This window comes from Salvelinus namaycush, chromosome 12 (genome assembly GCF_016432855.1).
Source record: "Salvelinus namaycush isolate Seneca chromosome 12, SaNama_1.0, whole genome shotgun sequence".
Classification (NCBI taxonomy): domain Eukaryota; kingdom Metazoa; phylum Chordata; class Actinopteri; order Salmoniformes; family Salmonidae; genus Salvelinus; species Salvelinus namaycush.
The window spans coordinates 47,712,558-47,737,586 of record NC_052318.1 but is presented as its reverse complement, the minus strand read 5'-3'; the positions used below and the strand labels follow the sequence as shown (position 1 = coordinate 47,737,586).

Here is a 25,029-nt window from a genome sequence, read left to right as displayed (position 1 = left end):
CTGCAATAACTACTCCGCGCCAGCAGCAGGCGCAAAGGCAGATTCTCTCTTCTTTCCCACTGTACCATTTCGATGACGTAGAATAAACTAATATCAGTCGCTGATTTTAGTGGCAGCGGAGAGCTATAATGGATAAACGCACTGGCCCAACACACTTTTTATTTCGCTTTTTCTTATTATCATGTTTATTTGGGCTATCGCTCGCAACGGAACTTAGCTTTGTGACTTGCGGCTCGGTTGTGAAGCTGTTAAATGTAAAGCACAATGTCAGACTGCACTCTCACGACGTGCGCTACGGCTCTGGTGAGTCAATACATTCTAGCTAGCTAGCTTGGCCAGAGGAAATAGAAACATCAGGATTGCTTGATTAGATTGTCTCTCTCCGTTCCTCCTTGCTTTTTGAGTGTGTTTACTTAAGGTTACTGACTGGTGTTCTTAAATGTACTTTTTAATGTGTCTGTTTGCCTGACTTTGTGTATTCATTTCTGTCTGTCTGTGTGTAGTGATGATTGATGGTCTGTGTATTGATTTCTGTATGTGTATTCAATTCTGTGTGTCCCCTGCCAGGTAGCGGGCAGCAGTCAGTGACAGGGGTGACCACAGTGGAGGACAGCAACAGTTACTGGAGTGTACGGGGCACCAGCGGAACCCTATGTCACCGGGGGACTCCTGTTAAGTGTGGACAGACCATCCGCCTCACCCACCTCAACACCGGACGCAACCTGCACAGCCACTACTTCGCTTCTCCGCTGTCCTCCAACCAGGTCGGGGAAACATGTCTGCATCCTAAATAGTTCTCAATTTAGGGCATCATTTTTACCAGGGAATAGGCTGTCATTTGGGACAAATGCCCATTTTTACCAGGGCCCAGGGAATAGGCTGTCATTTGGGACAAACGCCTATGTCAATACTTGTTTATTTTGTTCTGAAAGACACTGTAGCCTGGCTCCCTGTGTGGAGATAAGCGTATTACGGCCTCAGCCAAGAGGTCTGTGGCCTCATTTATCAACTGTGCATACATTTCTCACTACATTTTGGCGTGTGTGGAGATTCTAGGATTTGTGTGCGCAACAAATGATTGGGATTTATCAAACTGTCACATGCAACATATAAGCATGTTTTCATGAACGAGCATTACAACCCCGTCTGGAGATATTGGAGCTGGGTTATGACTGTTTCTAAAAGAAATGGCAAAATTGATCACCAGTGCTTCCCCTGGAGTGGGGTTGCATTGCTACTAGTGTTAATCCATAGATTAGGGCCTAATGAATTTATTTCAATTTATTGATTTCCTTATATGAACTGTAAATCGGTAAAATCATTGAACTTGTTGCATTTTAGACTGGCTTTGGCCAAGAAACACGAGCAATGGACATTAGACTGGTGGAAATCTGTCCTTTAGTCCAAATTCCAGATATTTTGTTCCAACCGCTGTGTCTTTGTGAGATGCAGATTAGGTGAACGGATCTCCACACATATGTGTGGTTCCCACTGTGAAGCATGGAGGAGATGTGATGATGCTTTGCTGGTGACACTGTGATTTATTTAGAATTCAAGGTACACATAACCAGCTTGGCTACCACAGCATTCTGCAGCGATATGCCATCCCATCTGGTTTGGGCTTAGTGGGACTATCATTTGTTTTTCAACAAGACAATGACCTAACACACCTCCAGGCTATGTAAGGGCTGTTTGACCAAGAAGTAGATTGATGTAGTGCTGCATCAGATTACCTGGCCTGGTTACTACATGATTCCATATGTTATTTCATAGTTGAGAGATACATTGACTTCCATCAATCTATCTGCAATATTAAAGCTTATCTACCCCCTAACTTATGTATGTTTTGTTACACAATATTGGGGCATTGAGATGGGCTGTTAGCAAAGATGTGAAAAGTTTGAGGGAGGCTTGACTTGCAAACAGTCTTGTTGTGTATAAGCACTTACAGTTGTGCTCTTGAGTAGACAAGCACTGCCAATAGAGTGAATAGGCTAGAAGAGTACACTAACAGCCCCTCTACCCCATGCGAAAGAACTGACTGCAAGGGTATGAAACGTTTGAGGAGCACTTGTCTTGTCGACAGTTTAGTGTATTGATTTTACACACAAGTGTACCATACGGGTAGGCAATGAAGACTACCCCATGGCAAGGCACTACAAGTCCTTACACCATGGCAACCCTGCCTCCCTACAAGCTATGGGTATTGATCATATTCCGGCCTCTATTAGAAAAGGGGACCGTCTTAAACAGTTAAACCAAAGGGAACGTTTTTGGATTTACAAACTACAGGCCACTAAATACCCTGGTTTAAATGAAGATATGGATTTCTCACCCTTCCTGTAGGGTCGTGATAGGTCCATTTGCTGTCATCTAGTGGACATTTTGCTCAATTGCCCTCAGCTATGTTTAGACTGTTGTTGTTCATGTTTTGCTGTGTTCTAGTGTACTATGGAATATATTGCTTTCTTATTCTTGACACTTCTCCCAGTCATATTTAAGGTTAGAACTACCTTTCTAAGTGTTCTGATACTTCTAGCTTGGAGTTGTATTTTTATGATAACATAGCTACAGTATTTCACCTTTTAATGTGTATAGTATTGGTTACTAGGTGTGTCTAATCAATTTTGTAACCACTCCCTCTTCCAAGTAGGGCTAATTGGAAAAGCTGTTCAAAAGAGGACATTGTACTCTTTTTTTTTTTTTGTACTCCCTGAAGAAGGCCATGCAGCCAAAATGCGTTGTTTAAAAAAAAAAAAAACTTTGTTTCTATTGAACATGCCATACTAATAAAGGCATTTTAATTAATTATATGAAGAGTGCCTTGGTCCTCCTTAGTTTTTGAAAGCTAATGTTAGCTTGCAAAGTTACAAATCACTTCGCTAGATAGTAGCTAGCTAATTACATTTATATGCTTTGGAATGTCTAGCCAGTGTATTAAGAAAGCTAGCTAGATTTTGGTTTAGATAAACAAATGTAGTTAGCTAGGTAACGTTGGTTACCATGTCCTCTTTTCTGCTGCGCTGTTCAGATGCCTTCCTCTTTGAAGTGAAGGGGAAAATCCATGGAATAGTGTACATTTTCAACGTTCAACAACATGGCAATCCCATCAGTTGATTCTTCAGTTCCGTTTCGAAATCCTTTGGCTGAAATTGCTGGCTACGAACAGACATTTTGACTTTCCTCACATCAATTGCGTAAACATCCACGGGCGGCCATGACCTTAAGAGTACAGACAGTGTCTTATCGTACATGATATGTTCATAACATATTAACGGACATACCGTATATAGTGAAATAGAGCAGCAGTGAAATTCCTCTTTAATGGCACAGGAGGTGGTGTGGTATACTGTCTTCAACCTGTAACTGGTTTGAGCCCCTGCTCTGTCTTCCCCCCTCAATCACTAACTACAATACCAAGAAGATAACATTGTATGATTGTTGTTGATAATGCATTCTCTGACACGCTCTCTCTCCCCTCTCAGGAGGTGAGTGCGTTCGGTGAGGAGGGAGAGGGGGACCACCTGGATGAGTGGATGGTGCAGTGCGGAGGGTTGGTATGGGAGCGCGAGGAGGCCGTCCGCTTCCAGCATGCCTCCACTGATACGTTGCTATCTGTTACGGGGGAGCAGTACGGCCGGCCCATCCACGGGCATAGGGAGGTGCACACTATGACGGGCCCCAGCCAGCACAGCCTGTGGAGGGCCATGGAGGGGGTGTTTATGAAGCCCAGTGAAAGCCCACTAGGGAACATGGACTACAGCTATCCTCTACACACAGAGTTCTAATTCTCCATCAACCTGTTACCTGACCCAGCTATCGCTTAGCTATCGAACTAGTCGGTGTTTCTTAATCCTGTTCCTGGGGACCCGAAAGCTGTATGTTTTAGTTTTTGCCTTAGCACTACACACCTGATTTTCAAAATCATCAAAGCTTGATGATGACTTGATAATTTGAGTCAGCTGTGTAGTCGGGGCTCAAAAACGCAACCTTTTGACTTGGTAGTGCGACACCAATTTTAATTGATCGTTAGGGTGCCAGTGATTTTATATATTTTTTTGGTCTGGTCACGTTAGTTTTTGGTTCACAATTAGCTTTCTTTTATTATTATCAAGAATTATTCAAACAGCAATGTGTATGCATGCAACAATGGGTATGCAGACCAGGTATTCAAAAAGTTTAGTCCGAAGTCTTGATTGAATCTTTGCGATGCGCAATTCAGTCATCATGCGCAGTTTGAATGAGCATTTCTAAAGGCTATCACAAAAAAACCTTCCCAATTAAATTACTGCAAATGAAGCCTACCTGGCAGAATGATATCATGATGATTTGATTCAATCATGGGGCATTTGTTTTGCAAATGGACTGCCATCACATGTAGCCTACACTGTGCAGTACAAAAACACTGCTAGCCAAACACAAGGGTCTCTTGCTAAGTGTGCAGTTTAATTAAAAGGCAACTACACCCAGACCTCAAAAGGGGTTTAAGCATTGTTGTGGACTTGTAACATCCCAACATATAAAATAAAAAAAGGTGTGATTTTTGAGTGTGAACCTGAAGAAGAAAAACCTAGGAGAACTCGAAAACCTGGAGAGAGAAAAAAATCGGGAAGAATTTACCAAAAGATAAAACAGATTTTATAGGCCTTACAACTGTAGTGTGACTGTTTAACATAGCGAACATGTATGAACGTGTATGGAGGGTAGGTCATTATAGGATATAGGCTACTTGCTCAGCCCGCAAATTATAGAACATTCCAATGATGTGCGCATCATCCGCTCTCTCGGGCCAGTATTCTCCATTCAGGTTAGTAGCTTTCAGTTGGCACTGGCCTGGTGTGCCACTGGCAAATGTACCTGAATGTCAAGCCCTGCAAGGGCATGCTAATTTAAAAGATGACCAGTCATTATTAGCCTGGTTCTGTATGGAATGCAGGTACATTACGGAACACAGGTCAGGTCACTACCAATAATTTTTTTGAAAAATTGGTTTGACCAAATCATGTGCCGGTGCCATCAACTGAAACAGTTAGTCTAGAGTGCTGGTAGTGCTTGGGCAAAACAAAAATGTTCACCCCTTAGGGTCCATAGGACCAGGATTAAGAAACACTGCTCTATAGCATTTACTTCCTTTTCTCTCTCCTCCCCTCTCTCGCCTGCTCTCTCCCACCCAGAGTTCTGATCTACACTACTTTGGCCTCTCCAGACTCGCTTGAGGTTTTCACTACCTGCCTTCTTTGCCCCCTTTCTGTTTTCCCGCTCTGGGGTGAAGTTGCCCCTAGGTATGGCTCTATGATCAGCTTGCCCTCCTTAAATCCTGACCTTCACCATTAGTTGCAGAAATGCTAAACTAACCCAGGACCAGTGTCTACTTCACCCAGGATCTATTTTACCCACCTCTATTCTTGTCTGCCAACCTGTTTCTCCTCCCTCTGTTTTGAGGACACAGTCCGGCATAAGTGCCACAGTGGATGTTCTCTGATCTAGGGGTCGCCAGGACAACATCAGAACTGTTCCTGACCAATCAAAACAAATCACTGTCACATGACTTCACCTGCTCTTTGACCTGTCGGTCACAGATCAACAGCTGGCACAGACTATTCTGATACACTAAACCATGGGTGTCAAATTCAATCTATGGAGGGCCTAGTGTTAGCGGGTTTTTGGTTTTTCCTTTCAATTAAGACCTCGACAACCAGGTGAGGGGAGTTATTTACTAATTAGGGACCTTTAATTCATCAATCAAGTACTAGGAAGGAGCAAAAACCCAGACACTCAGCCCTCCGTGGAATGAGTTTGACACGTGCACTAAACCAACCAAAAAGGCTACAACAGGATGTAGTGAAGGCCCTCTTCCCATACCTCCCAACATGTCACTTCAACATAGACAGCAAAATGAATGTCAGTCTCCAGAAATACTGCCCAAAGCCACCAGAACAAAAACGAGTGCTTTTATTGTTCAGAATATAGACATACTCCATATTTTAGAGCACACTATAAGGAGTATGACTCCAAGATGTCCGTACAGTTCACGATCATAGGGTCTTACAGGAGGGATCTTTTTAAAAAGGGAATAAAATGGCCCTTCCATCATTATTTTATCAAAAATGGTTTGTGATGCATGTAAAAAGCATTTAAAACATGTATTTCCTTCCTGAATTTTCTATGTGAGAATTGCCAGAACAATCTGAGATGGACAAAATATTTTCCGCTCCCACACATGGAACCACCCTACTGTCTCAAAGACTGTGTGCTGCCCATGATGTGTTAAAAAATAGAAAGGAATAGAGTAGAAATTACTTTATTGCTCCTCTGACAAATGAATGTCATATGATCAACAATGGACACTGTACGGACAATAGTCCATATAAAATTTGCAGGTCTGTGTTGATTACAAGTCCCAACTATTTGTGTACAAAATTGAGTGCAATGGAACAGTTCTAAGTAAAGCCCATGTTTATTTGAAGAACAAGCCTTGTTTTTAGTCCGATTGTAGATGGAAAAACAGGATTGTTACAGTGCCTTTATAACATGATATAGTTTCTCGTACTATTCATATAAGTGTATCATTAAAGAGGAAGGAGCACTTTTCTGTTTTAAATACACATTTTTATAGCAGACTGTCTCTTCCCACGGTTACAACACCCCTTGTCTTCTTTACGACAAACAAGCAAGTGTTTTTTTGATTTGACTTTCGATTCCAGTTTAATTCAGTACAGTATTACATCTCTCTTCCATTGACTAAGCTGAAACATAAAGTGTAACAGCTTTCTGTGTCCACTACAGTATTATCTCAGTCAGCCATAGGGGATTCTGTCCGTTCAGTACGTGAACTGGAATTCTGAATTAAAGTGCCTTTGAAAACGAATGGCACTTTTCCTATTCTAGAATGGAATTTCTCAATTCAACTTCTAGAACTGAAAGAATTGTATTGGAATTGACCCCAGCCCTGCTGTCCGTGTCCAAGGAGTTGACAGCAACACCCTGTCTTGTCTGACATAGAGAACTTTGTAGGAACCATCAGCTGTCTTGAGTGTTCATCCCAACAGCTTTGTTTTCAGGAGATTTGTACATGATGAAACACAATAGATACCTCAATTAAATGGATGTTTTGTGCAAACCAGTGTTATGTCCTCTCTCTCTGTGTGTGTGTGTGTCCTCTCTCTTGCCTCTGGTTGATGATGTAACTCGTTTGTAAAGAAAAGTCAGGAAAGGTCTTAAAAGGTTTCTCTTCAGATTTCTACCCACTTTATCAATGGCTCTGCATAGAGACATGTAAAATAAACAACACTACTGTTCCATTGAGATTGTGAGAGCTGTAACTGTGTAGCTACAGATAATTACACAACTGTTTAACAACACTGTATTGGAGCAACTTGACATAAAGAGTGATTGACTATTGAATATGCATACAGGTTTGAGTGAAAGACTAGAACTTATTGTCCCGGACTCACAGTGCTAGTAGTCCTCACCGTTCCAGTGGAATCTTCTCTTCACACAGGCTGGCTAACAGGTAGATGTGCTTCTTAGCCCACTGATACTGCACAGGGGGCACATAGAACTCAAACTTGACATGCACTATATATACAAAAGTATGTAGACACCCCTTCAAATTAGTGGATTTGGCTATTTCAGCCACACCCATTGCTGACAGGTGTATAAAATTTAGTACACAGCCATGTAATCTCCATAGACAAACATTGGCAGGAGAATGACATGGCACCGTCATAGGATGCCGCCTTACCAATGAGTCAATTTGTCAAATTTCTGCCATGCTAGAGCTGCCCCGGTCAACTGTAAATGCTGTTATTGTGAAGTGGAAACATCTAGGAGCAACAACTGCTCAGCCACGAAGTGGTAGGCCACACAAGCTCACAGAATGGGACCACCGAGTGCTCACCCCCTTCCACCACTGCAATTGCCAATTCTGTGCCAGTGATATTGACAGCCCTCCCTGTGCCTCCCTCCCCCATTATGTCCACATACTTTTGAATATATAATAATCATCTGTCCTCAGTTGCAACACTCACTACCGAGTTCCAAACTGCCTCTGGGAGCAACGTCGGCACAATAACTGTTCGTCGGGAGCTTCATGAAATGGGTTTCCATGGCCAAGCAGCCAAACACAAGTGTCACGAGAATTTCTATCCCTATGTTCTAACTGAACTATTTTATAGCTTTGACCAATTCCCAGAGGTTGTAAGGCTCTGGTTAATGAGGAATTAGACAAAGTCCCAGTCTGCAATAGATCAACACTTTATTCAGAGAGCGCTCTGTCTTCAAAATGAGAACACAATCTTTTTATAGCACACACACACACACATGAACTCACATCAGTAGAAACTCCACCTCTCTTTAGTTGGGCTGTATTTTTCAAAAGTTCACATAAACAATGTATCACCCTTCTGCAACATGTTTCATCATCTTCTCCAAGCCTAGTCATTTCTAACAGTTTTTCTCCTCCCTAGGGTGGAGAGGCCTCTTTCCAGTTATTAGTTTCACCGTTATCACAAGTCGACAGTTCAGTTGTCCTTGAATGTCTCAACTATACCCAGCTCACATTGCGAAATAGTAACACAATGGCCTAGTCACACACATTATTGGATTATGACTCTAACACATTTCATACAATTATATGGTTTCAGGGTGGAATACTTTAGTCATCATCTTAAACATACAAATTATTCTATCAACAAGCCTAAGATCAGCATGTGGAATGCCGAGCACCATTGGACTCTGGAGCAGTAGAAACGCGTTCTCTGGAGTGATGAATCACGCTTCACCATCTGGCAGTTCGACAGACGAATCTGGGTTTGGCGTATGCCAGTTGAACGCTACCTGCCCAAATGCATAGTGCCAACTGTAAAGTTTGGTGAAGGAGGAATAATGGTCTGGGGCTGTTTTTCATGGTTCGGGCTAGGTCCCTTAGTTCCAGTGAATGGAAATCTTAACACTACAGCATACAATGACATAGACGATTTGGGGAAGGCCCTTTCCTGTTTCAGCATGACAATGCCCCCATGCACAAAGCGAAGTCCGTAAAGAAATGGTTTGTAGAGATTGGTGTGGAAGAACTTGACTGGCCTGCACAGAGCCCTGACCTCAACCACATTGAACACCTTTGGGATGAATTGGAACGCTGGGACAAACTCCATATTAATGCCAATGATTTTGGTATGAGATGTTTGACGAGGAGGTGTCCACATACTTTTGATAATGTACTGTAGAACTCAGTAACATAAATAAGTACTCAAGAGCATGACATAGTGTTTTTGTGTGTTCCCCACATTTGGGTGTGTCCAGTCATAGCAGGTGTGTCTGTAGTGTTCTAGGACCTGTGTGTCAAGGGTGAAGGATGAGATGTGTGAGCAGTGTTCTGTCTGAACCTGTAGACACTGTTCCTCAGACTCACAGTTCCTCTCTATAACCTCCACCACAGATGCTAGGATATGCTCTCGCATCTGGCAGGCCAGAGAAACACCAGCAGGGGTCAACTTAAATATGAATTTTTGGGGTTGCCTTGGAAATGGTGAGAAGGTCCAAGAGCAATATGTTTTACATGTTTTTTAATCCTTATAATAAAAAAATCCCCATCAAAATATGTCAGTTTAGGCCTCCGGTCTAAGTCACTGCATCTCAGTGCTTGAGGCGTCACTACAGACCCAGGTTTAATCCCAGGCTGTATTACAGCCGGCCGTGACCGGGAGACCCTTGAGGCGGCGCACAATTGCCCAGCAATTAATATGTCAGTTTAAGCTAGAGATATGTTTTTTTGCATGGGCATCCGCCTATGTTGGCCTTCTGCGGTGGAAGGTGGCCGAGCTACAGCGGTGTTTGTCAGACTATGAGACATCCCGAAAATCGGCTTTCTAACGAAAACGTCTAAACGGCCTACAAACTAATATCACCACCTTATGGAAAGATGAGACTCTCACGAATACAATGTTGTTCTCCGTTTTGCTCTACGACCTCCACAAGAGTCACGGGACTCATACAAATGAATGAAAGTAAGGAGGTAGTTTTGTGCCAACAAAAATAAGGGGTTCAATATGTATAAAAAAAACTAAAATATTTCCTGAGCTTTCTTATACCGACAAAGATATAGGACAAGCACTGCAAAACCTAATTCCTTATGATTTATTTTCTACTGTCTTTTTTGCCATTAATGAATGTGTTATTCAAAGCAGGTTTCTTTTATACCTAAAGTTGTCACTTTTAGAGGTTAACCTCGAGGTGTTTCTAAAATTAGACAGACATTCAAACTCCATTCAAGAATGACATGGGCCGACGTGAATATTTTGAACAGTTATATTTGTATTGCATTGTTCAATAAATCCCTCTTGTAACTAAGGTATTGTGTTTTGTCATGCATATGACAGTCTTAAAGGGAAATCTCAACATTTTTCTACTTCATATTCATAATCTCCAGCACCACCACAACATATGTGAAAATGGTTTCTATGTTTTGTAGTAACATTTTTTAGAAAGATAAGTGTTTCCTATGACATCATCGGTGTGTATCATGTGATTTTAACCAAATTGGTTGATGATGTCAATGGAAACACTTAACTCCATCTTTCTTTTTTTGTAGATGTTGGGGTGGTGCTGGAGATAGAAATGTCTCTAAGTAGCCTTTATGACACGTTTTGTCATGTGCACAAGTACAGTGAAATGCTTTACTTGCAAGCTCTTTCCTAACAATGCAGTAATCAATATCAGTAGTATTATAAAATATAGTAAAGTAGGACAAAAACACACAAGAAATAGAAATAAGAAGAACACAAGAAAGTAAGTAAGCTACTGTATATACAGGGTCAGTTCCAGGGTCAGTGTCAATACCATATTTACAATGTACAGGGATACTTGAGTGGTAGACATAGATACAATACAATGCATTCGGAAAGTATTCAGACCCCTTGACTTTTTCCCACATTTTGTTACGTTACAGTCGTATTCTAAAACTGATTAAAATACAAACAATACCCCATGATGACAAAGCAAAAACAGTTTTTTAGACATTTTTGTAAACGTATTAAAAATAGAACTGAAATATCACATTTACATAAGTGTTCAGACCCTTTACTCAGTACTTTGTTGAAGCACCTTGGCTGCGATTACAACCTCGAGTATGTCCCCAGCTTCTATCCCCAAGCGATAAGACTGCTAAATAGCTAACAAAATGGCAACACTGACTATTGCATTTACCCTTACATTTATTTGGTTGCACTGACACTATGCACACTCACTCAAACTCCAACACACACTCACATACAATCATCATATACGCTGCTGCTACTCTGTTTATCATATATCCTGATGCCTAGACACCTGCATTGCTTGTTGTCTGGGGTTTTAGGCTGGGTTTCTGTATAGCACTTTGTGACATCTGCTGATGTAAAAAGGGCTTTATAAATACATTTGATTGACATACAGTGGGCGAAGGTTCGCCTTCCAACAGGACAACAACCCTAAGCACATAGCCAAGACAACGCAGGAGTGGCTTCGGGACAGGTCTCGGAATATCCTTGAGTGGCCCAGCCAGACCTTGGACTTGAACCTGATAGAACATCTCTGGAGAGTCCAGAAAATAGCTGTGCAGCAAAGCTCCCCATCCAACCTGACAGAGCTTGAGAGGGGACAAACGCCTCAAATGCAGGTGTGCCAAGGTTGTAGCGTCATACACAAGACGACTCGAGGCTGTAATCGCTGCCAAAGGTGCTTCAACAAAGTACTGAGTAAAGGGTCTGAATACTTATGTAAATGTATTATCTCAGTGTTTTGTTTTTTTTAAACCTGTTTTTGCTTTGTCATTTTTGGGGTATTGTGTGTAGATTGATGAGGAAAAATAACAATTTAATACATTTTAGAATAAGGATGTAACCTCACAAAATGTGGAAAAAGTCAAGGGGTCTGAAAACTTTCCGAAGGCACTGTAGAAAACTCAGTGACAGAAATTTCCTCAAGCAATAGACCTCTTTCGTTACATTCCCTTTACCATGTAAAGGGATGTCAGAAACATTTTCAATAGTAAAACTATGTCTAATCTAGATATACATTACGATTAGATGCTGGTGTCAGGGACCATAATGGTTTTATAATAAACTGATGGACCAATCACATATAAATATATTAAAATATCTGAGACAGCGAGGAGATTTTTGTGTGTGATGAGCTACACTACATGGCCAAGAATATAAATACATTGTAGTAGCCCGCACATGTGATATTGAAAGTGAAAACATTAACGATGAACGACCTCTGTAAACTACTCTGTCTCTTGAACACGTTACGGTGTGTACAATATGTGGATTTTAGAGGCTGTATGTATCAAGTGTAGCAGAGTATGAGTACTGATCTAGGATTAGCTCCATCCTGTCCATGTAATCTTTCTATTCATTGTGATCTAAAAGACAAAACAGATTTTTGATCAGCACTACTCTGAGCTGCTTGATACATATGTCCCCAGGGCCCGTATCCACAAAGCATCTCAGAAAAAGGTCAAAAGAATCTTGTTAAAACCTGTTTTAAAACAACAACAAAAACTCCCAGCTCAGATTAGGGGTTTACGATAATGTTAAAGGTCGATTTTTGGCAGGAATTGCAGTCCAGCTCCGCCCCTTTCAGAAATGGGGTTGTGCCTTTGGCGTTTCATGATGTGTCATTCTGGTCATGCGTGTCGCGACTGACGAAGCTAATTCGTTAGCTAAACTTGCCACTATCGCTAGTCAGTAATTCCTCCAGTATGTGATGACATCATTTCAAAGGATTTGTTTTTGGACGGAAGCTGTAGAGATCGATAACAAATGGCACTTCTTTCTGTAGCCAAATATTTTATTAATAATTTTGTTTTTAAGCATTAAATGACCTGGTCTGATGGTGCATTGATCAGTTATACAGTTTAAAGCCGCTATTTTTGTGTTTTTGCCCAACTGCCCAGTCAAACTCTGAGCCGGGAGTAAAATCAACTCAGCTGGTAATCACGACAGTTTCAGGTACCGCAAAGGAAAGATAGTGATGACGCTCATTGACATTGTTGCAAATGATGGGGAATAACTAATCGGGATGAGGCATCTCCAGCTGTGAACTCTATAGCACGTCACTCCCACTTAACAACTCTAAATCGCTTTGGCACAGTAGGAATCTTGCTGATAACGTTGCATACAATGTTTGAAAGGTCTATCATTTTCATTGAACACAACAAAGTTAACATAAGCCCTAGATGCCTTCAATTGCCCAATTTATAGGAATGCCCAATTTGGACATATTTTTTAAGAATGTGATATTGTGCTCCAAAGGGATAACATGAAGTAGGTAATTAAATAATCAGAAGAAAAATGTTTATTTGTTAGCCTAGTGCCCTCAAACTCAACTCTGATTTAGAGCTGGCACACCAGGTGGGTAAAATTCATTATCAGGTAGAACAGAAAACTAGTAGGCTCCAGACCTTGTAGGGATATAGTTGAATACCCCTGTCATAAGTATTTAGCAATATCATGTTAAATAGGCAAAGGAGAAGTAATTGTCCAAATCTCAAGAAATACTGTTGCATGTAGGTCTAGATTATTTATGGATTGACCATATATAAATGAAATATCAAAACATTTCTTTAACAACTCCAAAGCAATTGCATGTGGTGCAGGAACCACTGACTCGCTGCATTTTCTCTTTTCAAGGCACCCGCTGGTACCTCAACTGGTTAGGACAGCTCATGAGGACTCCTAAATATCTGTCAACTAGGTGGGACTCTAATGACTAAAGCGGCTTCACGCATAGCTTTTATTTTCACCCATAAGAGTAGGAGTCAAATGTATCTTCTTAGCACTACTCAAGACGCCTTGTGAGTCTTATGACCAGCAGTGTAAATGACATGAATCCGCTAGGTGGTAATAGTTCAGCACTCCTACTCTGAGATGCTTCATGAATATCGGCCCTGGATTTGGTACAGTAGGTGTAAAGAAAAAGCTCCACCAAACCTTCAGGTTAGATAGGTGTTGGAGTTTCCACCATATGCTTTCATCCATCTAGTCCTATCAGATTTGTGAAGGGGAGTGAACGAGGGCAAAAGGGAAAAACCTTCTGGAATGAAATGCAATCTTAATTGGCCTGGTCAAAGACATTTTAGACCACAATTGTATTATCTGTGGTTCAAATTCCAAGCATTTGGGTGAAGTTCTCTCCTTAGCCACCAGAAAGCAACCTTGACCAAGCATAGACAGTCTAGCACACACACACACACAGCACACTGTCCTATGGACACGTAGAATGACACAACATATGGTAAATACTGTACATACATACAGTGCCTTTAAATATCCACAGAGTCACATGCAGTGTATACAGACAGACAGACAAATAGACAGTCGACTATATTGTAAGAACATTGTGAGGGAGTGAATGTCAGGTGTACAGTAGAAGGTTGACTATTTTACTGAAGACTATGTTAGTCAGCTGAGCTAAAGCCTAGGTGTTTGCTCTGGGAGCTGACACAAGTCTGTCCTTAAGTTGCAAACACCTCTGTTACAGTGTAAAAATAAATGTGTAGAATGTCCACAGGTGAGTGACTGAGTAGATATACAATCTAAATATAAGATAGTACAATATATATATTTTTTAAATTAACAGATTAACATGTTTATATACAGTTTAAAACATTAAACAGTAGTACAGTATCAGTATCCTCAGATATTGCCCTGATCCAAAAGTTCAGGAATGGCTCAAAGCACCTGCTGCATATTGAATAGATTGCTGTTGATTAGAAAATCTTTTAAAGGGGAGATTAGAAAAGCAATCTTAATTTAAACGGCTGGCCTTCTCTGATACAGAAATGAAAGGAATAATCCCCACAAAATATAAAACGATTGCTTTACATCCCTTCCAGTCTATGTTAATCAAGTCCTCCTAGTGACTTGAAAAAAAAATGGCTTTTCGTTTTACTTTGTTGTCCTTCAGGCCTTGCACCCTCTTGTCTGTTTACGGTATAAATCAAAACAAACTTTATTTAAAAGAACATATAGTTGTCCTTTGGGTTCTGGCTGGTCTGTCTTCCTTTTTTTTACTGCAGAGAGAGGAAGTGAGGTTATATAACTGTTCCGCCCACTCCCCAGGCTCACATTGTGATTGGCTACTCCATGCCGTTCCGAAGCATCTGATTGGCCGCGATGAGCATGACGCTGATAATGAAGGCCATGGCGAAGGCACAGATCAGACTCTTCCTCACGCACGTCTGTCTGTTCTTCTTCTTAGGATGGACTGAACGAGAGAGGAGAAGAGGAGAGGACAGAAGAGGAGAAAAAAAAGAGAAGAAATAAGTATAAGAGAAGTCAATTACTACATCGGAGGATAATATGCCTCCCCTCGCCTAACATCACAATCTTATTTTTGGGGCCCTAAGCAAGATTTGGTTGTACACCTCGTGGACAAAACATGTTAGTGGCCCGTCTCTTGGCGGCGGAGAGAGAAATGTGCAGCTTTAATTAAAGTTAATCTTTTTCCATGGGGCGTAGATAATGTTGCAGTTTAAAGCAATTATTCTGCAATTATACATATTTTACCATGGCATGGAGAGAAAATATTGCAGTTTTAAAGCTAATATCCTGAAGTTCTACACATTTAGCAATAGGATGGAGATATTTTGAATGCTAATTTCTTGCAATTCTACACATTTTGCCATGACTTATGCCATGTTCATATGATATCTGAGTGAGAGTGACTAACAAAATCATTGGGGGCCCCCTGGAGGTCAGGGCCCCTGGGCACTTGCCTTGCGTGCCAGGTCAATAATTCAGCCATGACTGCTACAAGGTTTAGAAAGCTGGCTAGACTAACTTACCTAGCAATCTATAAAATATTAGCTGACATTGGCTAATTGAGTGACTGTCTTAACAATAGGGAAACTGCTAATGCACTACCATATTTCAAAATTGCACGTTGTGTATTGTTCTATCCTAATTAACAGTAAGTTGAGACAGATTTTTGCTTATGTCTAGAAATGGTACTTGACGAGACTATGTTGACGAGCAAATAAACTGCCTTTGCCCTTGGTTCTAATGCCGGACATGCAGTCACTGGAGAACAAACTGGATGAGCGCCGTTCGAGACTATCCTACCAACGGGAACTGAAAAATATAATATTCTATGTCTGGACGGCAGACTCGGGTAAGACGAAGGGAGGAGTTTGTGTCTGTTTGTTAACAACAGCTGGTGTGCGATCTCTAATGTTAAGGAAGTCTCAAGTTTTTGCTCGCTTGAGTTAGAATAGCTCATAATAAGCTGCAGACCATGCCATTTACCCATTTACCAATTTTTTTCGGAGCTATCTATTTACCACCACAAGCCGGTGCTGGCACAAAGACCGCACTCAACGAGCTGTATAGGGCCATAAGCAAACAAGAAAATGTACATCCAGAGGCGGTGTTTATCGTGGCTGGTGATTTTAATGCAGGCAAATGGAAATCCGTTTTACCTCATTTTTAGCATCATGACACCTGTGCAACTAGAGAGCAAACAAAACTCTAGATCATTATGGCCAAACAGTTCTATTTTTGTTTCATCAGACCAGATGAAATTTGTACGATCTTTGTCCCCATGTGCAGTTGCAAACTGTAGTCTGGCTTTTTTATGGCGGTTTTGGAGCAGTGGCTTCTTCCTTGCTGAGCGGCCTTTCAGGTTATGTCGATATAGGACTCGTTTTACTGTGGATATAGATACTTTTGCACATGTTTCCTCCAGCACCTTCACAAGGTTCTTTGCTGTTATTCTGGGATTGATTTGCACTTTTCACACCAAAGTACGTTCATCTCTAGGAGACAGAATGGGTTTCCTTCCTGAGCGGTATGACGGCTGCGTGGTCCCATGGTGTTTATACTTGCGTACTATTGTTTGTACAGATGAACGTGGTACCTTCAGGCGTTTGGAAATTGCTCCCAAGGATGAACCAGACCTGTGGAGGTCTACAATTTTTTCTCGGAGGTCTTGGCCGAATTGGAATCAAACTAGTGAACATCAACGCTTAGGCCTTTATTTCCATCTTATACATACTATATACATTTCATGGACACAGTCTATTTACAATAGTTTTATTTTGTTTGTTTTTAACTCTTGTCCTTCCTCTACTCTCAACCTCTCCCATATATGTATGATGTCCATCCGGTTTGATTTCTATTTGCCATATATTTCAAACTGTGCCCTTTCAAAAAAGTTCTTAACCTATATACGTTTTACATTAGTTATCTTGTTATTATTAGTCCCAACCTTCAGCTCCATTCAACCCCTCCCATCTATCTCTTTATTTTTATTTTTTATTTCACCTTTATTTAACCAGGTAGGGTAGTTGAGAACAAGTTCTCATTTGCAACTGTGACCTGGCCAAGATAAAGCATAGCAGTTCGACACATACAACAACACAGAGTTACACATGGAATAAACAAAACATACAGTCAATAATACAGTAGAAAAAAAGAAAACAAAAAGTCTATATACAGTGAGTGCAAATGAGGTAAGATAAGGAAGTTAAGGCAATAAATAGGCCATGGTGGCGAAGTAATTACATTATAGCAATTAAACACTGGAATGGTAGATGTGCAGAAGATGGATGTGCAAGTAGATACTGGGGTGCATAGGAGCAAGATAAATAAATAAATACAGTATGGAGATGAGGTAGTTGTATGGGCTGTTTACAGATGGGCTAGGTACAGGTGCAGTGATCTGTGAGCTGCTCTGACAGCTGGTGCTTAAAGCTAGTGAGGGAGATATGAGTGAGGGAGACACTTAACACCATACATATTGGATTTCTATTTGCCATATATTTTTCACCTGTGCTGTGATGTTTCACAAAAGTTCTGATCATATCACCTCCACCTTACCTGTCACCCTAGACCCACTTCAATTTGCATACCACCCCAATAGGTCCACAGACGATACAATTGCCATAACACTGCACACTGCCCTATCCCACCTGGACAAGAGGAATACCTATGTAAGAATTCTGTTCATTGGTTACAGCTCAGCATTCAACACCATAGTACCTTCCAAGCTCATCATTAAGCTTGAGGCCCTCAACCCCGCCCTGTGCAATTGGGTCCTGGACATCCTGACTGGCCGCCCCCAGGTGGTGAAGGTAGGAAACAACATCTCCACTTCGCTGATCTTCAACACTGGGGCCCCACAATGGTGCGTGCTCAGCCCCCTCCTGTACTCCTTGTTCACCCATGACTGTGTGGCCATGCACGCCTCCAACTCAATCCTCAAGTTTGCAGACGACACAACAGTAGTTGGCTTGATTATCAACAATGACGAGACAGCCTATAGGGAGGAGTGTGATGTCAGGAAAACAACCTCTCACTCAATGTCAACAAAAGAAAGGAGATGATTGTGGACTTCAGGTAACAGCAGAAGGAGCACCCCCCTTTCCACATCGACGGGACAGTAGTGGAGAACGTGGAAAGTTTTAAGTTCCTCGGTGTACACATCACGGACAAACTGAAATGGTCCACCCACACAGATAGTGTGGTGAAGAAGGCGCAACAGCACCTCTTCAACCGCAGGACGCTGAAGAATTTTGGCTTGTCACCTAAAACCCCCACAAACTTTTCCTGTCGGGCTGCATCACCGCCTGGTACGGCAACTGCACCGCCTATAACCGTAGGGCTCTCCAGAGGGTGGTGCTGTCTGCACAACGCATCACCGGGGGCAAACTACCTGCCCTCCAGGACACCTACAGCACCTGATGTCACAGGAAGGCCAAAAAGATCATCAAGGACAACAACCACCCGAGCCACTGCCTGTTCACCTCGCTACCATCTAGAAGACGAGGTCAGAACAGGTGCATCAAAGCTGGGACCGAGAGACGTAAAAATAGCTTCTATTTCAAGGCCATCAGTATGAACAACCATCACTAACACAGTGAGGCTGCTGCCTACATACAGACTTGAAATCATTGGCCTCTTTAATAAATGGATCACTAGTCACTTTAATAATGTTTACATATCTTTCATTACTCATCTCATATGTATATATTGTATTTTGTTCCATCTATTGCATCTTGCCTATGCCCCTCGGTCATTGCTCATCCATATATTTATATGTATATATTCTTATTCCATTCCTTTACTTAGATAGTGTGTATTAGGTAGTTCTTGTGGAATTGTTAGATATTGCTGCACTGTCAGAACTAGAAGCACAAGTATTTCGCTACACTCACAATAACATTTGCCAACCATGTGTATGTGACTAATACAATTTGATCCTTTCTATTCTCATTGTTCCTACAGATTGTAAATTGAAAATATATTTTTTTGCTAAAAGTATTATATTATTGATTGATTGACTATGACTTTTCAGATCACCCTGTAGTGCTATCTGCAGGGTTAATTCCAGGTAAATATTGCAATTCTTCAGCCATTCCTGGACCTGTGACCAAAAACAAGCTACATATGGACAGTACCAAAACAAATGACCTAATGATTCTGCCTCTTTGCAGCAAAATCTGCAGAGCTGGGAAGGTTGTATCTCCCATATAAATACCATTCTGTTGGTTGCAAGAATTCTGTATAATGAAAAATTATACGTTTTGAATGCGGAGTCGTTTTACGTATCAGTTCATAAACCATTTGCCATGGAATCGGTACCTCAAAAATCTATTCCCAACTATTTTGCAATCTATATGGCATGGCTATCAATTTTTTTTGTCCTTAAATTAAACTCTCAATTTGGTGATTACATTTATTTTTATTTTTTTTATTTTTACATGTACTCGATACTCTTGGTTCCCCTTCACGTCTGAATGAACATTTCACGAAGCCTTGATCAATGAAAATATATTCAAAATAGCTTTCATCTCAACGTTTTATACCAAGTGGGTTTCATTTTTCATTCAGAATGAAATATCATAGAGGACCAGGTAAGTGTTACAAAAGTCAAACGACAATAAATATCGAAATGTCACTATCAATCATGTTACTAGTATGCAAACCTCTCCATTCTTTTTAGTATGCATTTAATGATGTTGTGATGTTGTGATTTCTTTTCATTAATGCTATTGAAATTGTAAAATGATTCCAGTGTCTCAAATCAAATCGTATTTGTCACGTGCCGAAAACAAGAGGTGTAAACCTTACAGTGAAATGTACTTACAAGCCCTTAACCAACAATGCTCTAAGAAGTTTAAAGAAAAATAAGTGTTCAGTAAAAAAGAGAAGTAAAAAATAGAAAATAAAAGTAACAAATAATTAAACAGCAGCAGTAAAATAACAATAGTGAGGCTATATACAGGGGGTACCGGTACAGAGTCAATGTGCGGGGGCACCGGTTAGTCGGGCTAATTTTCTCAAATTTTCTCCTTCTCTCTTTCTTTCTCTCTCTCGGAGGACCTGAGCCCTAGGACCATACGTCAGGACTACCGGGCATGTTGACTCCTTGCTGTCCCCAGTCCACCTGGCCTTGCTGCTATTCCAGTTTCAACTGTTCTGCCTGCGGTTATGGAACCGCCACCTGTCCCAGACCTGCTGTTTTCAACTCTTAATGATCGGCTATGAAAAGCCAACTGAAAATTATTCATGATTATTATTTGACCATGCTTGTCACTTATGAACATTTTGAACATCTTGGCATAGTTCTGTTATAATCTCCACCCGGCACAGCCAGAAGAGGACTGGCCACCCCTCATAGCCTGGTTCCTCTCTAGGTTTCTTCCTAGGTTTTGGCCTTTCTAGGGAGTTTTTCCTAGCCACCGTGCTTCTACACCTGCATTGCTTGCTGTTTGGGGTTTTAGGCTGGGTTTCTGTACAGCACTTCGAGATATTAGCTGATGTACGAAGGGCTATATAAAATAAACTTGATTGATTGATTGATTGAATTGAGTCCCATTTATCTTTTTATGAAATTGAGCACATTGATAGATATTAAGTCAACTTTGAATAAGACCGTAATTGAAACTGTACAGCCTACAGACTTTGATGTTAGTCTTCATTGGAGACTACCTGCGCTGGAGGACATCAGCAAGATGGTGCTGGCAGGCTTAAGTAATACATTCATGTCAAATCAATTGCACTAAGTTGTTGTCTCTTTTGTTTGCTGTCACCATTTACCATAAAGTGTAAAAAATGACCAAACTAAATTTGTAACTAGTCGTTTTCAGTAGTAGTTTCTTAGGAGCGCTTTTACTTTTTCTGGAGTAAATTAAACTTCAAGTAAAAGTACTTTTACTTAAGTACAGATTTTCAGTACTCTACCCACCTCTGCAAATTATAAATAGTCTAACTATAAAACGTGGGCGAGCATCCACACTGGAGGAAAGTTTGTTGTTCTACAGTAGGAAAACATTTGTCAATCAACTGATGACCCAAATCAGCTCATCAACTCAGCCAGGGAAACAAACAGAAGTCTATTATCACTTTTCACACCTTTCATTATGTGACAATGGATAGGCTAATGGGTAGCCTACAAAATGTAGCTTATAAAATATCAAGGGGTCGACTGCAATCATCGATGGCACTAGTTTATTGCTAGCTGATGTCTCGGTAAACCACCAATATGCGCTAAATTCACGAGATTCACAATCTCAATTGCAACTGTTATTGGTCACCTCATTACCGCTACCTAAAATATGATTTCGGTGTTACCTTAGTCAAAGATCCGTATATAATGATGAGATGCTCATGTCTCTGCCCTAACAATGGGAGTCGTTGTCCCAAAGGCAGGAAATTAAGGCAGGCAACAAGTTTAGGTCTGCATATTAAGTGAATAAAAACACATTGGGTGTATTCTGGACAGATTTTGGTGAGAATGAGCCCTCCCGCTTCGCCTCTTCCTCGCTGCCTTAGTCCTGCTTAGAACCATAGTCTTTCAAGATACACATTTTTTTTTAAAGACTCCAGTCACCCAAGCCATAGACTGTTATCTCTGCTACCACGTGGCAAGTGGTACCAGTTTACCAAGTCTGGAACCAACAGGACCCTGAACAGCTTCTACCCCCAAGCCATATGACTGCTAAACAAGACAGCTAAAAATCTAATCAAATGGTGGCCCTCACTACCTGCATTGACACTTTTTTGCACTAATTATCTTGCACTGACTCTATGCATTCACACTGGACTCTACCCACACACTCATGCATACTTACATTGACATCCCAACACACACATCTACTTTCTTGCACTAACTCTCCTGCACTGACTCTGTGCACACACTGAAATCTGCCCACACATACTTACAATGACACCCCAACACACAAACACATACACACACTACATACGCACACTCACACACTTTCACACTCACCACATACAATGCTGTTTCTCTCTATTATCTATCCTGTTGCCTAGTCACTTTAGCCCTACCTATATGTACCACAGGAGGTTGGTGGCACCTTAATTGGGGAGGATGGGCTCGTGGTAATGGCTGGAGTGGAATAAGTGGAATGGTATCAAATACCTCCCATGCGTTTGATGCCATTCCATTCGCACGGTTCCAGCCATTATTATGAGCCGTCCTCCCCTCAGCAGCCTCCACTGATATGTAGAAAGTTCAGAAAGTATTCCCCTTGATTTATTCAACATTTTGTTGTGTTACAGCCTGAATAAAAAATGGATTAAAAAAAAAAAATTCTCGCCCATCTACTCAAAATACCCCATGATGACAAAGTGAAAACACGTTTTTGAAAATGAAATACAGAAATCTCATTTGCATAAGTATTCACACCCCTGAGTCAATACACGTTAAAATCAATTTGGCAGCGATTACAGCTGTGAGTCCTTCTGGCTAAGAGCTTTGCACACCTGGATTGTACAATATTTGCACATTATTCTTTTAAAAATTCTTCAACCTCTGTCAAGTTGGTTGTGGATCATTGCTAGACTGCCATTTTCATAAGCAACTCCAGTCTAGATTTGGCTTTCTGTTTTAGGTTATTGTCCTGCTGAACGGTGAATTGAATCTATCACCCAGTGTCTGGTGGAAAGCAGACTGAACCTAGTTTTCCTCTAGGATATTGCCTGTACTTAGCTCTATACAGTTGATTTCTTATCCTAAAACACTTATAGTCCTTCCCAATTACACGCATACCCATAACATGATGCAGCCACCACCATGCTTGAAAATATAAAGAGTGGTACTTTGTTGGATTCTCCCCAAACATAACGCTTTCTACCTCTTCAAACAGTGTCTTAAATAATTATCTTCCTCACCTTGACCCCACCCCCCCCTCAAAAAAATATACAACATAAAACCTGAACCAGAACTTCTCCCCCCCAGCTCTGACTCTACTGACAGCTACTTTATTGAGGAAAAATGTACTTGCTATGCCTGTGATATATGGTTGTCCCACCTAGCTATCTTAAAACTTGTTAGGGCTAGTGTCCTTTTTTCTCAATTTCCACCTGACTGACATGCCTAAAGTAAACTGCCTGTTGCTCAGGCTCTGAAGCCAGGATATGCATATAATTGGTACCATTGGAAAGAAAACACTTTGACGTTTGTAGAAATGTTGAAATAATGTAGAAGACTATAACACAATAGATATGGTTGGAGAAAATCCAGAGAAAAACCAACCGGAATGTGTTTTTCTTTGAGAGCCCATGCTCTTACAATGGAAAGTACAGGGATCTGTTCTGACCTCGCCTTCTAGATGGTAGCGAGGTGAACAGGCAGTGGCTCGGGTGGTTGTTGTCCTTGATGATCTTTTTGGCCTTGCTGTGACATCAGGTGCTGTAGGTGTCCTGGAGGGCAGGTCTAGCTCCCAGTATGCAATTCCGATGGCTTCCACAGGGTGTCAGCACTATATGTTCAAGGTTTCAGGCTTGTTTCTTCCAAAACGAATGAGAAACAACAGTTTTAGTACAAGAACATAGTCTTGGAAATTCGTGTTTGGGCGCACGATGAAGACAAGCCACACCTGCTAATATCGGTTTCCTATTGAACATACTTCTTTCTGTATTATATATTATAGTTTGATTACATTTTAGGGTATCTGAGGAGTCAATAGAAATGTATTTTGACTTGTTTTAAAGTTTAGCGGTAGATTTGAGTTGAGTGGATTACTCAAAAAAGATGACGCCAACTAAACTGACTTTTTGGGATATAAAGAAGGATTTTATCTAACAAAATGACACTACATGTTATAGCTGGGACCCATTGGATGACAAATCAGAGGAAGATTTTCAAAAAGTAAGTGAATATTTAATCGCTATTTGTGAATTTATGAAACTTGTGCTGGTGGAAAAATATTTTGATGTGGGGCGCCATCCTCAAACAATCGCATGGCATGCTTTCGCTGTAATGGCTACTGTATATCGGCCAGTGCAGTTAGATTAACAAGAATTTAAGCTTTCAACCTAAATGTTTAATATCCATTTTTTTTATGATTATTTATTTAAATTGTGCGTCTTCCAGTTTCACCGGAAGTTGTCCCTAGCACTAAGACATTTTTAGTGCAGGACAACTAGCACTAAGACATTTTTAAGAAGAATGCACTAACTGTAAGTCGCTCTGGATAAGAGCATCTGCTAAATGGCAACATTTTTCAATGTATAAATGTATACAGTGCATTCGGAAACTATTCAGACACCTTCCCCCTTTTCACATGTTACGTTACATCCTTATTCTGAAACGGATTAAATTATTTTACACAATACCCCAATAATGACAAAGCGAAAACAGGTATTTAGTTTTTTTGCTAATTAAAAAACAGAAATGCCTTATTTACATAAGTATTCAGACCCTTACTTTGAGACTCAAAATTGATCTTTGGTGCATCTTGTTTCCGTTGATCATCCTTGAGATGTTTCTACAACTGTGGTAAATTCAATTGATTGGACATGATTTGGAAAGGCACACACCTGTTTATTTTTGGTCCCACAGTTGACAGTGCATGTCAAAGCAAAAACCAAGCCATGAGGTTAAAGGAATTGTCCGTAAAGCTCAGACACAGCATTGTGTTGAGGCACAGATCTGGGGAAGGGTACCAAAAAGATTATGCAGCATTGAAGGTCCCCAAGAAGGTCCCCTCCCTCATTCTTAAATGGAAGAAGGGCCTTG

The 25,029-nt window shown here is 40.9% G+C and overlaps 2 protein-coding genes across 2 annotated transcripts in view; one reads left to right on the top strand and one right to left on the bottom strand.

Annotated features, from left to right (window-relative positions):
* The first annotated feature begins 60 nt into the window (after positions 1-60).
* On the top strand, positions 61-7,123 carry LOC120057357 (stromal cell-derived factor 2-like). Its single transcript, XM_039005947.1, has 3 exons — positions 61-303; positions 568-764; positions 3,486-7,123. Exons 1-3 carry the CDS (start codon positions 129-131, stop codon positions 3,786-3,788), a joined length of 675 nt encoding a protein of 224 aa, XP_038861875.1. The 5' UTR covers positions 61-128; the 3' UTR covers positions 3,789-7,123.
* Positions 7,124-15,121: 7,998 nt separating this feature from the next.
* Positions 15,122-25,029, bottom strand: part of LOC120057614 (calcium-binding protein 8-like) — a 70,720-nt gene continuing 60,812 nt past the window's right edge. Inside the window, exon 5 of the mRNA XM_039006183.1 lies at positions 15,122-15,249. Coding sequence (XP_038862111.1) covers positions 15,122-15,249 — 128 coding nt within the window. The remainder of the gene's footprint in view (positions 15,250-25,029) is intronic.

Excerpts from the sequence above, each read along its gene's own strand:
- LOC120057357 (XM_039005947.1), top strand. The coding sequence starts at position 129 with ATGGATAAACGCACTGGCCCAACACACTTTTTATTTCGCTTTTTCTTA. Across the intron at positions 304-567 it reads CGACGTGCGCTACGGCTCTG|GTAGCGGGCAGCAGTCAGTG; the intron begins GTGAGTCAATAC and ends GTCCCCTGCCAG. Across the intron at positions 765-3,485 it reads CTCCGCTGTCCTCCAACCAG|GAGGTGAGTGCGTTCGGTGA; the intron begins GTCGGGGAAACA and ends CTCCCCTCTCAG.